The 13,697-nt window shown below is 39.9% G+C and overlaps 2 protein-coding genes across 2 annotated transcripts in view; one reads left to right on the forward strand and one right to left on the reverse strand.

Moving 5' to 3' along the window:
* Nucleotides 1-13,343, forward strand: part of LOC129463457 (tripeptidyl-peptidase 2-like) — a 76,453-nt gene extending 63,110 nt beyond the window's left edge. The window contains exon 4 of the mRNA XM_063618981.1: nt 12,279-13,343. Within this exon, the coding sequence (XP_063475051.1) occupies nt 12,279-12,341 (63 nt within the window). The 3' untranslated portion in view covers nt 12,342-13,343. The remainder of the gene's footprint in view (nt 1-12,278) is intronic.
* The window catches only part of LOC134732631 (uncharacterized), a 472,983-nt gene that overhangs the window by 115,946 nt on the left and 343,340 nt on the right, over nt 1-13,697 (reverse strand). The window lies entirely within an intron of this gene.

Below are 13,697 nucleotides of genomic sequence, written 5' to 3' on the forward strand. Positions count from 1 at the left end.
GCAAATTGTTTATTACCCAAGATCCTTTGGGAGTAAATCTTCTAGAAAGGGGGAGCAATATGTGGTTTAAAGTTATTTTAAAATGCCAGTTAATTTCCTTGGCAAAGGACAATAGAGGAAGTTAGCATATTGTCTGGCTTTAATTTAAACAGCGTTAATACAACATTAAAATAAAACACTAAATACTTTTGAGGTACGGTCTGCTCACTTTTTCGGTTCTCAAATAGCAAAGAAAGTAATGTCTAAAATAGGCTTTTAGCATTAAAAACTGACAGCATTTTGTAACTACACAGTGTACAGAATTTTTTTTAATTGAAGTCAAATCGCTAAAATAATTAGAAGGCAGGGTCTATTTACACAATTAAGCTGAAGAAAGCACTAATTTTTTAGTCAGATTTAAAATTTTAAGCTTTATAGAGTGTAAATATATTTTGCTATTACTGTATGTGTATGTGACTGCTCAAGCACTTTGTAAAGAAATTTGGATATTTTAGAATGGTACACTGTGCATTCAAATGAAATGTGCCTTTCACTATGTCATTCTAAAAAACAAGTGTTTTTTTGCATCATAGATTATCACAAATGCGCAAATTAAAATCTATATAGATTTAAATTTGTAAAAAAAATGCAATAAAATTTGACACAATTTAAAATCATTTCTCAATACACAAGAGGGACTACATTTGTTACAGGTTTCCTGCAGTCTTTGGTCTTCCAAAGATTTTTGATCTTCCAAAGATCTTTCCAAAATATGGGGTATTTTCACCACTCCCCAGCTGAGGGAGCTTACTGATTTCATTTCCTTTCTGCTATAGACACAGGCAGTATTACAAACTCCCAACAAAACAGATGTCAGTATAATTCTTTTAGCAATGTTAGTAGAATACATTTGGCCAGATTCAATGATTTATTGTCTCCAAGTTTTCACAGAAGTGGATTCCTGATTTTGATGGAGAGCTCAGGGAGCATTGCAAGTGACCTGTATGCCGTCGTGAGTTTCTCAACTGGATCCTAAATCTGGTTGTAAAGTATATCAGATGATGAGGACTTCCAGTTTCTAGCTGGTCTGTAAGAACTGGCATCTTTCTATTCAGATGTCTCCATATGACATTTCCTCATGCCATCTGTCTTGGGGTTTTCTTTTCAAAAGTAGTAACACCGCTTCAACTTTTAGGAACTTCCCAAATGTTGCCTCCAAATGCCAACAGCTTTTGAATTTATGGATGAGAGTTTGCTTCTTTTGCTTCTCTTCCTCGCTCTTCTTTCATCCTTTTCTCCTTTCCAACCTCCCTCCCCAACTTCTTATTCTTTTCTCTTTCTTCTTTCCTGTCCGTTTTTTGCTATTGCTATTAAAAAGTGAATGATTCCTTTAGTCTTTCTTGGAGCTTTTCACTTCTTTTTCTTCTACTGAATTTTCATCTTATACCCTCACTTTACTAAATTGTCTATTTTTTTGTGCATAAGAATGATGATTTCTATCTAGTCCAGTAAGACTGTGGCCATTGGATGTACAAGAGTATCTATTTTGGCCGATTTGATTAATTATTCCAGAAATTCTTTTTAACATTATTACTAATTTAGCACAATTATTCTTCTTCTAGGTACTTTATATTAGATAAACATGATCATAAAAAGTGTAGAAAGAGTTCTCTGTATGACTTTATTGGTTAGTCCACCTGAACAATTATTTTCTGTTAGTTTTTACTGGGTTTGACTTAAATAGATTTTTGTTCTCTTTTCATTTTAAGTTCTCTATTTGTTTTTCCTACTTCTAGTCTCTTCTTACCATGTTGTTTAGATTCTGGGTCTTCATAGTCTAAGTTTAAATTATTAAATTCAAAATTCAGTTTGTAAATCACTCTAACCTCATTTCAAGTGCTCAGTAGCTGCATGTGACTCATGGGTCTTGTACTGTGTGGTGCAGATTATAAATGCAGAAAGTTCCATTGGAAAGCACAGTTCTATATTCCTCCCAGTTTTTCCTTGCACCACAGAGGACAAAGTTCTAGTGCCAATGGAGAATAAACCTTTTCTGTGTACCCAAGTTATATTTTCTTCTCAGATATAAGGCATATTGTTCTGTCCTGTTTCTGTTTTTGTCCAAGACAACAACTTTGTCCATGGGAGCACCTTGAAGGGCATAAGGCAGATGTTGAAGGGCATGACACAGATATTACCCTACACACTGTGCTTCAATGTGAAAAAGCATGTTTTAGTTTATTTTCTGTTGCAAATAACAGTGTACCTAAAATGGTTAATTTAAAAGAAAAACAATTTGTTTCTTACATTTAAGGAGGCTGGGAAGCCCAAGGTCAAGTGGGGACACACCTGGTGAGAGCCTTCTTGGTGGCAGGGACTCTCTGTCTTTGGGTTTAGGGCCCACCCTAATCCAGTATGGCCTCACCTTAAATTGATTCCAAATGTAAAGACCCTATTTCCAAATGAGGTAACTCTAGGTACCAGGGGTTAGGACTTTCACAGACACATCTTTTGGAGGGACACAATTCAACACACTGCTGGGGTGAAAAGGTTAAGGGCTTCAGAATATTTCTTTTGGGAAAGAAGGCAAATAGCTGCTGAATCTTAGTTGACATAGATTTAAAGTAAAAAAACTCATACACAGTGCACACTATACATGAAATATGCTGTCAATCCAAATAAAATAAAGCTCTATCCTTATAGAACTATGAAAGGGAGGCCACTTATCTCTTTAACCCACTCTGGGTTCTAAAATCCTGAGTGTAAGAAACAGGTAGGAGCCACCCTGCTCAAAGCCTGTATATAACACATTGAGAAATTTTATAACTCAATACTTCATAAATATATTGGAGTAATTTTAGAACAGTTGAAATGGGAATTATTTTATATTTAACAAGGCATGCTTACACACATGTATTGATATATTGATACAGTTTGGATATTTGTCTTGGCCCAAATCTCATGTTGAAATGTAATCCTCAGTGTTGGAGGTGGGGCCTGGTGGGAGGTGTTTGGGTCATGGAGGCAGATCCCTCATGGCTTGGTGCTGCCCTTGTGATAGTAAGTGAGCTCTTGTGAGATCTAGTTAAGTTAGTGGCACCTCTCCCTTCCACTCTCTCTCTGGCTCCTGCTCTGGCAATGTGATGTGCCTGCTCCCCCTTCACCTTCCACCATGATTGTGAGCTTCCTGAGGCCTCCCCAGAACCCAAGCAGATGTCAGCACCATGCTTCCCGTAAAACCTGCAGAACTGTGAGCCAATTAAACCTCTTTTCTTTATAAATTACCCAGCCTCAGGTATTTCTTTATAGCAATGCAAGAATGACCTGACACACATATATACGTTCACATATATATATATATATATTCATATATTCATGTATATGTGTATACACTCACACATACATTTAAAAACATTCATCTTCAAGGCTGGGTGCGGTGGCTCATGCCTGTAATCCCAGCACTTTGGGAGGCCGAGGCGGGCGGATCACGAGGTCAGGAGATCGAGACCATCCTGGCGAACATGGTGAAACCCTGTCTCTACTAAAAATACAAAAAAATTAGCCGGGCATAGTGGCAGGTGCCTGTAGTCCCAGCTCCTCAGGAGGCTGAGGCAGGAGAATGGCACAAACTTGGGAGGTGGAGCTTGCAGTGAGCGGAGATCGCACCACTGCACTCCAGCCTGGGCAACAGTGTGAGACTCCGTCTCAAAAAACAAACAAAAAAGCATTCATCTTTGAAAGTTATATGTAGTGGGATTCTTATATAAAATTTCAATTCTTGCAAAGAATCTAGGCAGACCCCTTAATCAGTGTGTTTTGAGAAAGAGTCTTTATTCCGGTATAGCTTGGATCTCTTTTCCTGTTGCATCATTCAAGTTCCACTGATTCTCTTCCACGAGTCCCATGACATCTTGTCTCATGCCATTCTGCACGAGGATGGGACTTTTAAAACACTGTGACTATCTCTAGATGATCTTCAGTCATAGCCTATGCAAAACACAGTCCACACTGAATATAGTTGTTATGGAGTCTTTGCTTCCTTTCTCTACACTCTGCAAAGTGCCGATGCTTTTTTACATATTAGTCAAAGGGATAATATTTGATTCTTTCCTCGATTTTGCAAGTTTCTCTTTAATGTGAGCTGAGGTCTTGCGTATGTTCTCTCTGCCAGCTGCGCTATCTCTGGGATCAGCATCCTGCACTGAGTTCCTGGGAGGAGGATATAAAATTTCTTTTAATAACAAAAGCCACTACCTGCTTAGAATTATGGGCAAGGGCATATCCATCGCTCACTCTGATCAGTTTGTCAGAGCGAGCTACACATAGCTTCGATAACTTCAAGGCTACAAGTGTGATGTTAAAGCACTCCCAAGTTGACAAGGACTGTCTTCCCTCACAGAGGTTTCCTGGTATGTGTTTGTCCAGAACTGTTCTTGTCATCGGATTCATCATTCTGAAATTCCTCTATACAAGGGTTATGGTTTTATTTTCCCATAAAAGAAACCCACTGGAATGTATTCCTATAGGTAAAGAATCTCTTGCTTTGTTAAAACCACATTTAATATATCCTTTAATATTAGTAGATTAGAAATATAAGGAACAAATATAAAGAGATGAAAATCACCTTCATGTATTTCTTTTTCAATATAAGGGGTAATCAAAGACATAGAGAAGAGTAGAATTGCGTATAGTAGGTCATCCACAGATCCTTCCCACATCTCACTCTGACTTAATAGCATTCTGTAAAAGGTGATAGTCTGATTCAACTTCTCCCTGAACCCAAAAGAAGTGCCACCAGCTGCTATCTTACTGGAAGTTGGAGTTCACTTCAAAAGCTAAGCTGATCATAACTTGAGCCATATGCAGGGAAATTTATAATTTCAACATTTCCCATTAGTAAGAGTTTGCTTTGAATTAATCTTTGGCTTGGCAGGAGTACTTTTTACCTAAGTGTGGATGAGTGCGGGTGGTCTGATGTTAAATTTACAGTCAACAACACTCAAAGGGACATTTTAATAAGGTTGGGTTTCTCTCCTGAAGTATACCAATAATGATTGAAGTGAGAATATTATATGTGATTGAGAACTGGGGAAGAGTTGCACCCAAGAATTTCTAAGAATTGCTGGTCATTGAACATCTTAATTCATGGACAGACACAGAAGACCACTGAGTGAGTTGCTGAAGGTAGTGAGCAGAGTCAGAAATAATATGTAGGGCCTTATATGCTCTACTGTCCCATTGGCTAAATGGCTACCCTGATTTAATGTAACTAAATCATCTCACAGAAACATGGTGCATAAGCAGAGTAGAGGAAGGAAATCAGTATAATCCAAATTCCTTCCAGGGCAAAAAAGAGGAAACTAACTTGAATCAATTATGTGATAGAGTATTTGAAGCTCATTCTACCTGAAGACATCAAAAATGCCAAAGAGAAAAGAAACGAATTTGAGCACTTTGTTTAATCCAACCAACATGTATCAAGAGCCATGTGCAATGCATTATGCTACATGATGCATTTATTCATCAAATATGTACCTAACACTTTATTTAAGCCAAGAACTGGAAATACAATGTTGAAGAAGTAAGCCCAATTCTTCAACTCATGGGGCTTATGTATGAGTCTGGTGACAAAAATAGAGGTGATTAAAATAAAGAGGGATAAGATGTATAGTGGCTGAAGAGCAAGGCATTAAGGGGTATGTATCTGGGAATGCTTCTTGGAGAAGGAATATTAAAGCTGAGACATAAAGGATGAGAGTGAGTCATCCAGAGAAAGTAGAGGGGAAGATGAGCCTTTTAGAAAGAAGACCAGCAATATCAAAGGCAGGAAAGAGGGCACAGGTGGGTTTCCTGAATGAATGAATGAATGGATATTCAATGATTAGACATTTTTCTATCGGAGAGAAATGTGTTTTAGGATACCTCCTGGTATTTCTGGGATATAGCACAACGTGTTCCTATGGAAGGTGATTGGAAATTCCTAAGATGATACTTAGGCAGGTAACCAAAATCTTTTGGCTTCATCCTCTGGGGCTTTAGAATTTAAGGAGTCTAGACATACCTGAGGACCCTCCTGGGTGTCAGGTTAAGATGATTTCTGTCGTGGGCCTGCGGGAGACCTGACTCTGTAGTCCATTTATTGAGGACTTTAAACTGTGAGCTCCTGTAACTTGCACAGCATGTCATCCACCGGCATCTTGCTCCCTGTTTCTCTTCTCCCAAGCCCTGAGTAAAATCCGGTGTAAGGGTCAAGGCAGCTCTCAGCTGGGATAAGGGCATAAGACTCTCAGTTGCCATTGAACCCAGGACATGAAAGGTAGCAATTTCCTCTCTGAGGCCTGTGGGTGGCAGCAGGGATAGGTAGGGAGGTGAAGGAGAGCCCTCAGGTAAAAAATAATCTACAGAGACACAAGAGTTAGGCTGTGGACCCAGCTTTTTCTCTCCATTTGAAGCTTCTATCACCATAGTCAAAATTGGAAAGTTAGGGTGTGCCCAATGTCCTGACTGATAGAACTTACAGAGAATGGTATTATTGGAGAAGTGGGATTGTCAGTCTCAAACTTTGTGGGATGAGAATGGAATGAAGTGAGAGGCCAATTAGAATACTTAGAGGCCCAGATTTTGGAGTCAGACAAATCTACCTTCATGCTGTGGCTCTGTTGCTACTCATTAGATGTCACATGGGAAAACAGTCATCTCTACTTAGTTAAAAGAATATTCAGGCAATTTGGTCATGAGCATGTGTCCAAATTCTATGGAAATCTCACAAGGAGAAAAACATCCTCTTATAGGCCAAGCAGGGTTCACTTTTGGTAGAGACATTTTACAGGAGTAGACAATGTAGGGACAACCACAGGCGCAAGCCACCAGGCCCAACCAATTTTGTTTTTTTATTTTTTATTTTTTTGTAGGGATAAGGTCTCACTATATTGCCCAGGCTGGTCACGAACTCCTAGGCTCAAGCGATCCTCTTGTCTCAGCCTCCCAAAGTGTTGGGATTATAGGCATGAGCCATGATGCCCAGGCCTAAAATTGTTATGTCTTAAGTTGTTATTCAGTATATTTGAGTACACATTCACAGTGGGTGGTCTTGTACTGAATAAAAGATAATTAGGAGCTGTGCCAGATACTGCTAGTTGCCTACCCAATAGTTCTTTTTCCTTCATATTAAACAATTAATAAGAAGGAATGTATTGTGCCAGTGAAAGCAGCTAAACATCTCCCAGGCTCCCTTGTAGACAGAGAAGGTCAGCACCGTGTAAGAAGTAGAAAGTTATTTAAAAATATTTAAAATATTTACTCAACTGGCAGATACATCCGTTTTGTCCTCCTCTCTTCTTTCTTCCTTCTTGAAACATGGATATAAAAGGCTAGAACCCCAGTGGCCACTGTTACCCAGGAAGAAACCTTAAGGATGAAAATCCAGGTGCAAAGCAGAAATGCAGAAGGAGCCTGGCTCTCTGATACCGGCATGCCAATGAGAACCGACTACATCTGACTGTGACATTTTATTTTATTTTATTTTTATTATTATTATTATTATTTTTTTTTTTTTTTGAGACGGAGTCTCGCTCTGTCGCCCAGGCTAGAGTGCAGTGGCGTGACCACAGCTGATTGCAGCCTTGACCTCCCAGGCTCAGGTGATCCTCCTACCTCAGCCTCCCCGGTACCTGGGACTACAGGTGTGTGCCACCATGCCCAGCTAATTATTTGTATTTTTTGTAGAGACGGGGTTTCACCATGTTGCCCAGGCTGGTCTTGAACTCCTGGCTCAAGCAATCTGCCTGCCTAGGCCTCCCAAAGTGCTAGGATTAAAGGCATGAGCCACCATGCCCAGCCTTCCATAATGTTTTAGAAAAGAAAAATAAGCCTTCATTTTGCTAAAGCCCCTGTTATTTCAGATCTCTGTTATCAGCAATGAAACACATTCCTAGCTCTTATAGGAGCCTGATTTTGTTCAAAGTTTTGTTTAACATTTAAATAAAGATAAAAAAGTCTGAATTAACAGTTTTAATAATATAATCAATACGTTTCAATGAAATATGAATCCAGGACACATCAGTAAGCGAAAAGTAGAGAAATAGAATTATAAACTATCACTACCATAATATTTACAAAGATAACACTTTCCAAACTAGAACTTAAATTTTCTTTAAAATATTATAATGCCTTTAAAATTCTGTTTCTTTTACTGGATTACTTAATTTTAAATACCTTTTTTGGAAAGTGGTCTTTCTTTTTAATTGACAAGTAAAAATTGTGTGTGTATCTATATGGTATACAACATGCTGTTTTGATATAAGTGTAAATTGAGTAATGGCTAAATCGAGCTATTTAGCCTATGCATTAACTCGCATACTTATCTTTTTATGGTGAGAGCATTTAAAATCTACTCTCTTAGCAATTTGCAAGTATACAACATATTGTTATTTACTATATTTACCATGATGTACAACAGATCTCTTGAACTTATTCCTCCAGTCTAACTGAAATTGTGTTCTTTGTTTCTCATGGTTTCTAGAACAGGGGATGGCACATCCTAGATACCTTACACATATTTTCTTTTCTTTTTTTTTTTTTTTTTTTGAGATGGAGTCTCGCTCTGTCACCCAGGCTGGAGTGCAGTGGGGCGATCTCAGTTCACTGCAGCCTCCAACTCCCGAGTTCCAGTGATTCCCCCGCCTCAGCCTCCCAGGTAGCTGGGATTGCAGGCACCTGCCACCATGCCTGGCTAATTTTTATATTTTTAGTAGAGATGGGATTTCACCTTCTTGGCCAGGCTGGTCTGAAACTCCTGACCTCAGGTGATCTGCCCGCCTCAGCCTCCACAAGTGCTAGGATTATAGGCATGAGCCACCACACACGGCCCCTTATACATATTTTCAAGGTAAGGGAGGCTGGCTCTTGGCATAGCATAGTACTTATCTAGCACTGATAGACTTTTGGGGTGATTAATCTTCTCTTGGTTTTAGTTTATGAAAAATAAACTATTTCCTAAAGAAGAATGTGGGAGAGAGAGAGAAAGGAAAGGAGACATCAAATAGATCAAAGACAAATTCACTCTTTTGTTTTGAGCCATCTTCTTTCTCAACAATCAAAATTCTGAAGTTTTTTCAACCTGATGGACAAGGTTAAGAAAGACAAGGCTAAGGTTAATAGATAATTCACCAAATTGTTCCCTAATATCCAGCTTTCAGAGGCACGACTCTGGATTCAAACATTTGCTTCACTGCTTACTCTGATGTCCCTGGACGAGTCACTGAACCTCACTGAGAGTAAGTTCTTGCATCTCTAAAAATGAGAATAATAGAACCTTATGTGACACTCTCCTGCAAATCAATAAGAACAAGTCAAATGGACAAAAGATCTGACTAGGAAACAAGGCGCCATTACATTTATCAAGAACGTTTCAAATACGTTGGATATCAGAATTGCAAATTCAAGCAATGATGAGGTTTCATTTTAGACTAATCAGACAGGAAGAACTTAGAAAACTGGATAATTCCACTGCTAGCAGAGAGACGCAGAGATAGGGTTGCCTGTGCTGCTGGTGAGCCTTGGCCCGATTCTCAGCAGCCATTCTGGGGAGCAGTCAGACAGGTCCCTGTTGAAATGCAGGTAGACTGCTCACTGTGGCCTACCAAGGATGGATCCTGGGTGTGACTCTCATAGGAATTCTCACCCAGCTCTGTACGAAGCATAAGCGGAGACGGTCCTTGCTCTGCCATCCCTGGGAAATGGAGGGGTAAACCAGGCCGCAAGCACATAATAGAGCACTAGCCAGCTGTTGGAGGTAGTCGGATGGTGTACACAGGACAACACATAGAGATTTTTAAAATAGTGTTGAGTGAACAAAGAAAGAAACAAAATAAGACAATACCACAAACATAAGTTAGAATAAAGGCACATACAACAGCAATACACATTTTGCCGGTAGCACATACATGCAAAAGAGTGTGCACTGCACTCAGAACTGCACCCTGTGAGGATGGGAGTGAGAATTTTGGCTACAGGCAAGGAGGAAAAGTAACTGAATAAATAACTTTAAAAGTAATTGAGGGGGTCAGGTGTGGTGACTCACGCCTGTAATCCCAGCACTGTGGGAGGCCAAGACGGAAGGATTGCTTGAGCCCAGGAGTTTGAGACCAGCCAGGGCAATATAGTGAGACCGCTCGTCTCTACAAAAAAAAAAAAATTAATTTGCTGGGCATGGTTGTGTGTGCCTGCGGTCCCAGCTACTCAGGAGGCTGAAGTGGGAGAATCGCTTGAACCCAGAAAGTGGAGATTGCAATGAGCCCAGATGGTGCCACTGCACTCCAGTCTGGGCAACAGAGTAAGACCCTGTCTCCATAAATAAATAAATAAATGTAACTGAGACCACAAGTGTAAAAGAATTTTAGTATAGTGCATGGTACAAAGTAAATGCTGAAAGAATATTAGCTCATATTACCTCTTTCTTCTTCTTTCTTTAAAAATTAAAAAATAATAGTAAAATATGTTGGGCATGGTGGCTCAGCCTGTAATCCCAACACTTTGGGAGGCCAAGGTGGGAGGATCACTTGAAGCCAGGAGTTTGAGACCAGCATCGGCAACAAAGCGAGACCCCCGTCTCAAAAAATAAAATAAAATCAATTAACCAGGCGTGGTGGTGTGGTCCCAGCTACTTGGGAGGCCAAGGCATGAGGATCATTTGAGCTTAGTAGTTTGAGGGTGCAGTGAGTAGTTTGAGGTGCATGATCGCACCTCTGAACTCCAGCCTGGGCAACACAGCAAGACCTTGTCTCAAAATAAATTAATTAATTGTTTAATTAGAATAAAAAGAAAATGGGGGAACATATGGTACATTAGCATTAGCATAGATTTGGAATCAGAGACGTTGTCAGCTATTCTATGAAACTGACCAAGATACCCAACTTCCCCCCCACTGCCCCCCGAGACAGAGTCTCACTCTGTTGCCCAGGCTGGAGTGCAGTGGTGCAATTTTAGCTCACTGCAACCTCCGCCTCCCAGGTTCAAGCAGTTCTCCCTGCCTCAGCCTCTGGAGTAGCTGGGATTACAGGTGCCCACCACCATGCCCGGCTAATTTTTGTACTTTTAGTAGAGACAGGGTTTTGCCAGGCTGGTCTCGAACTCCTGACCTTGGGTGATCCGCCCGCCTTAGCCTCCCAAAGTGTTGAGATTACAGGCGTGAGCCACAGTGCCTGGCAACATACTTAACTTTTTGCGCTTCTGTTTTCTGATATCTGAAAGGATGATAAGACCAATTGTAAGGCGTGGTCGTCTAGACAACTAAATTTAGATCATATAGGTAAAATACCTACTATATAGTATGTTCGTACTTTATTTTCCATCTCCCTTCACCCTAATATCTCCCCAAATTTGCTATAATTTGTAGAGTGTGGCTCTCTTTCCTAACTTTTGGCTGTGAGAGTCTCCTTCGCCCCACAATACCATAATTATTTTTTCAGAACAGTCATTAAACACTGCATTGCCTCTGTCTGTTTGTTCCAAACTGTAGAAAAACCCTAGTCTTTTGGACATAATCATTTTATTTGACCTTTTCTGCAACTTATTCAGCTTCATTCTATCTTTCCAAAGGAGCACTTGATCAGTCCAAAGAAAACAGCATTCCAATCCATACTCTTGGTTTGTTTATATTCTTAGCATAACTTCTCGGTTCTATTTTCTTTATGTTGTCCTGCATTCTGTATGCTTTTTCATCTTCCAGCACATATCAAGCCAACATCTTCAGGGAGTGGTCTGCTGGGACTGGTTTACCATGCCTCACTCAGGTGTCTCCTAGAACAAAATCACAATTTACCAAGCGCAGTAGGATGAGTCTAGACGAGATGCTGTCTTGTAGAGAAGGAATTCAACCAGAAGGTGGCACTATTGCAAAGCCAATCTAAATACATTGCTTTTTTAAGACGCATTTTCTAGGATTTAATCATATACACAAAATAAATATTGAATCAAATTTCATATCAATAAAAGAATAAAGAAATGTGTACTCCTGATTATGATAACTATAGTGGAATTATAATTATAAAACTGAACATGTGTTTTAAAAGTTTACTATCAGGACAGCATGCTTCTTTACAATATGTAGATTTGCAGTTAACTATCAATTGTGGCCAGTTTTAAATATCACAGCCATCTAAGCAAAAAGGCAAACACTTTTCTGGCGCTCATAATGTGCTAGGGATAGTTCTAAATATTTTGTACAAAGTCATTTAAATTTTGCAGCATCCCTATGGAATTGGTATTATTGTTGGATTAGCATCTTTATTTTTTTCTAGATGAGGAAACTGAGGCACAGAGAAGTTAAGTCACTGGCCCCAAGTCATAGAGCTGACAGGTGAGAGAGCCAGGACTCAAACCCATCCAGGCTAGCTCCACTCTGTGCACTTAACTACTGCAGTGTGCAACCTCTGAAAGTCAGAAGGAACTGTCGAGGTCATCATGTCTCATTCCCACTGGCAGCCGAAGCCCTTCCTTAGCTACTCTGGCAGGACAGTGGAGGAATCCCACTCTTCAACATGAGCACACATCAGGGATCCATGGGCCAGATCACCCCCACCCACCGCCTCCACTCTGAGCAAGGCTCGATGTAACCTGCAAGACTGCTTCTCCCCTTTCCCTTCTAGCTCCACAGTAGACCACCTGCTGCCCATCATCACTCTCTTTCCTTCACTTATATTAGTGCCGCAAATGCAGCAATGCCTGTCTGAATCCCAGGTGTGATCTGAGTTTAATTCTCCATCACAAGGCCCTGTGTAAACCACTTTTAACTCTGGTATTAAAAGTCAAAACTATTAAGAATAACTATAACCACAAAACTTCGTTCATAGGTACACAATATAAAAATACACTCTGACATCAATAACGTAAGGTAGGGGTAGTAAACATGTAGAGCTTTCACATGCAATTCAACTTAAGTTGTTATCTCAAAATAGGCTATTACAGCTCTGAGGCTCATGTGCAAGCCTCATGGCAACCACAGTTGCATTCCTATACACTCACAACAAGCTATCCAAAAAGGAAAGTAGGAAAACAATCCACATCTTTTTCAGGTTCTATTTAATGCCAAGGTTTTTTTTTTTGGCATGTTTTTTGCACATTTTGTTGGTAATCGTGCTGTTTAAAATGGCCCCCAAATAGAAGTGCTGGCTAACGTTCTTAAGCACAAGAAGACTATGATGTGCCCTTATGGAGAAAACACAGAGAAACTTCATTCAGGCATGAGTTCAGTGCTGTTGGCCATGACTTCAATATTAATGAATCAAGAGTATGGTACATCCAGGAAAAGGAAGTGGAAATTCATCAGTCTGTATTCAAGGGCACTCCAACTCCTGTTGTTTAATGCAAAAGAAGCACACCTGTTAACTATATACACACATGTAAAGCTCCTGCTATATAACAAAATTGCCTTTAGTATTTTTGACAACTGCATTTAACATAATTTATTTCCTGGGTAGTCCTATATATTTCATTGTATGCATTTTAAAACACTGCTTGAGAAATAGGCCTCACCAGATTGCCAAAGGGGTCTTCGGCACAATAAAAGGCTAAGATTACCCGGGCATGAGCATAGACATAAAGATCACCAGAGGACCACTGTGCAGCTTGCAGCAACTGACGGCAGGCACTGTGAATTTGGAAAACTGCAAATTATTGCTCTATAATTGAGTGGAGAGCCGTAAGGAGCAATCAGAAAC

Source organism: Symphalangus syndactylus, chromosome 15 (genome assembly GCF_028878055.3).
Source record: "Symphalangus syndactylus isolate Jambi chromosome 15, NHGRI_mSymSyn1-v2.1_pri, whole genome shotgun sequence".
Taxonomy (NCBI): Eukaryota; Metazoa; Chordata; class Mammalia; order Primates; family Hylobatidae; genus Symphalangus; species Symphalangus syndactylus.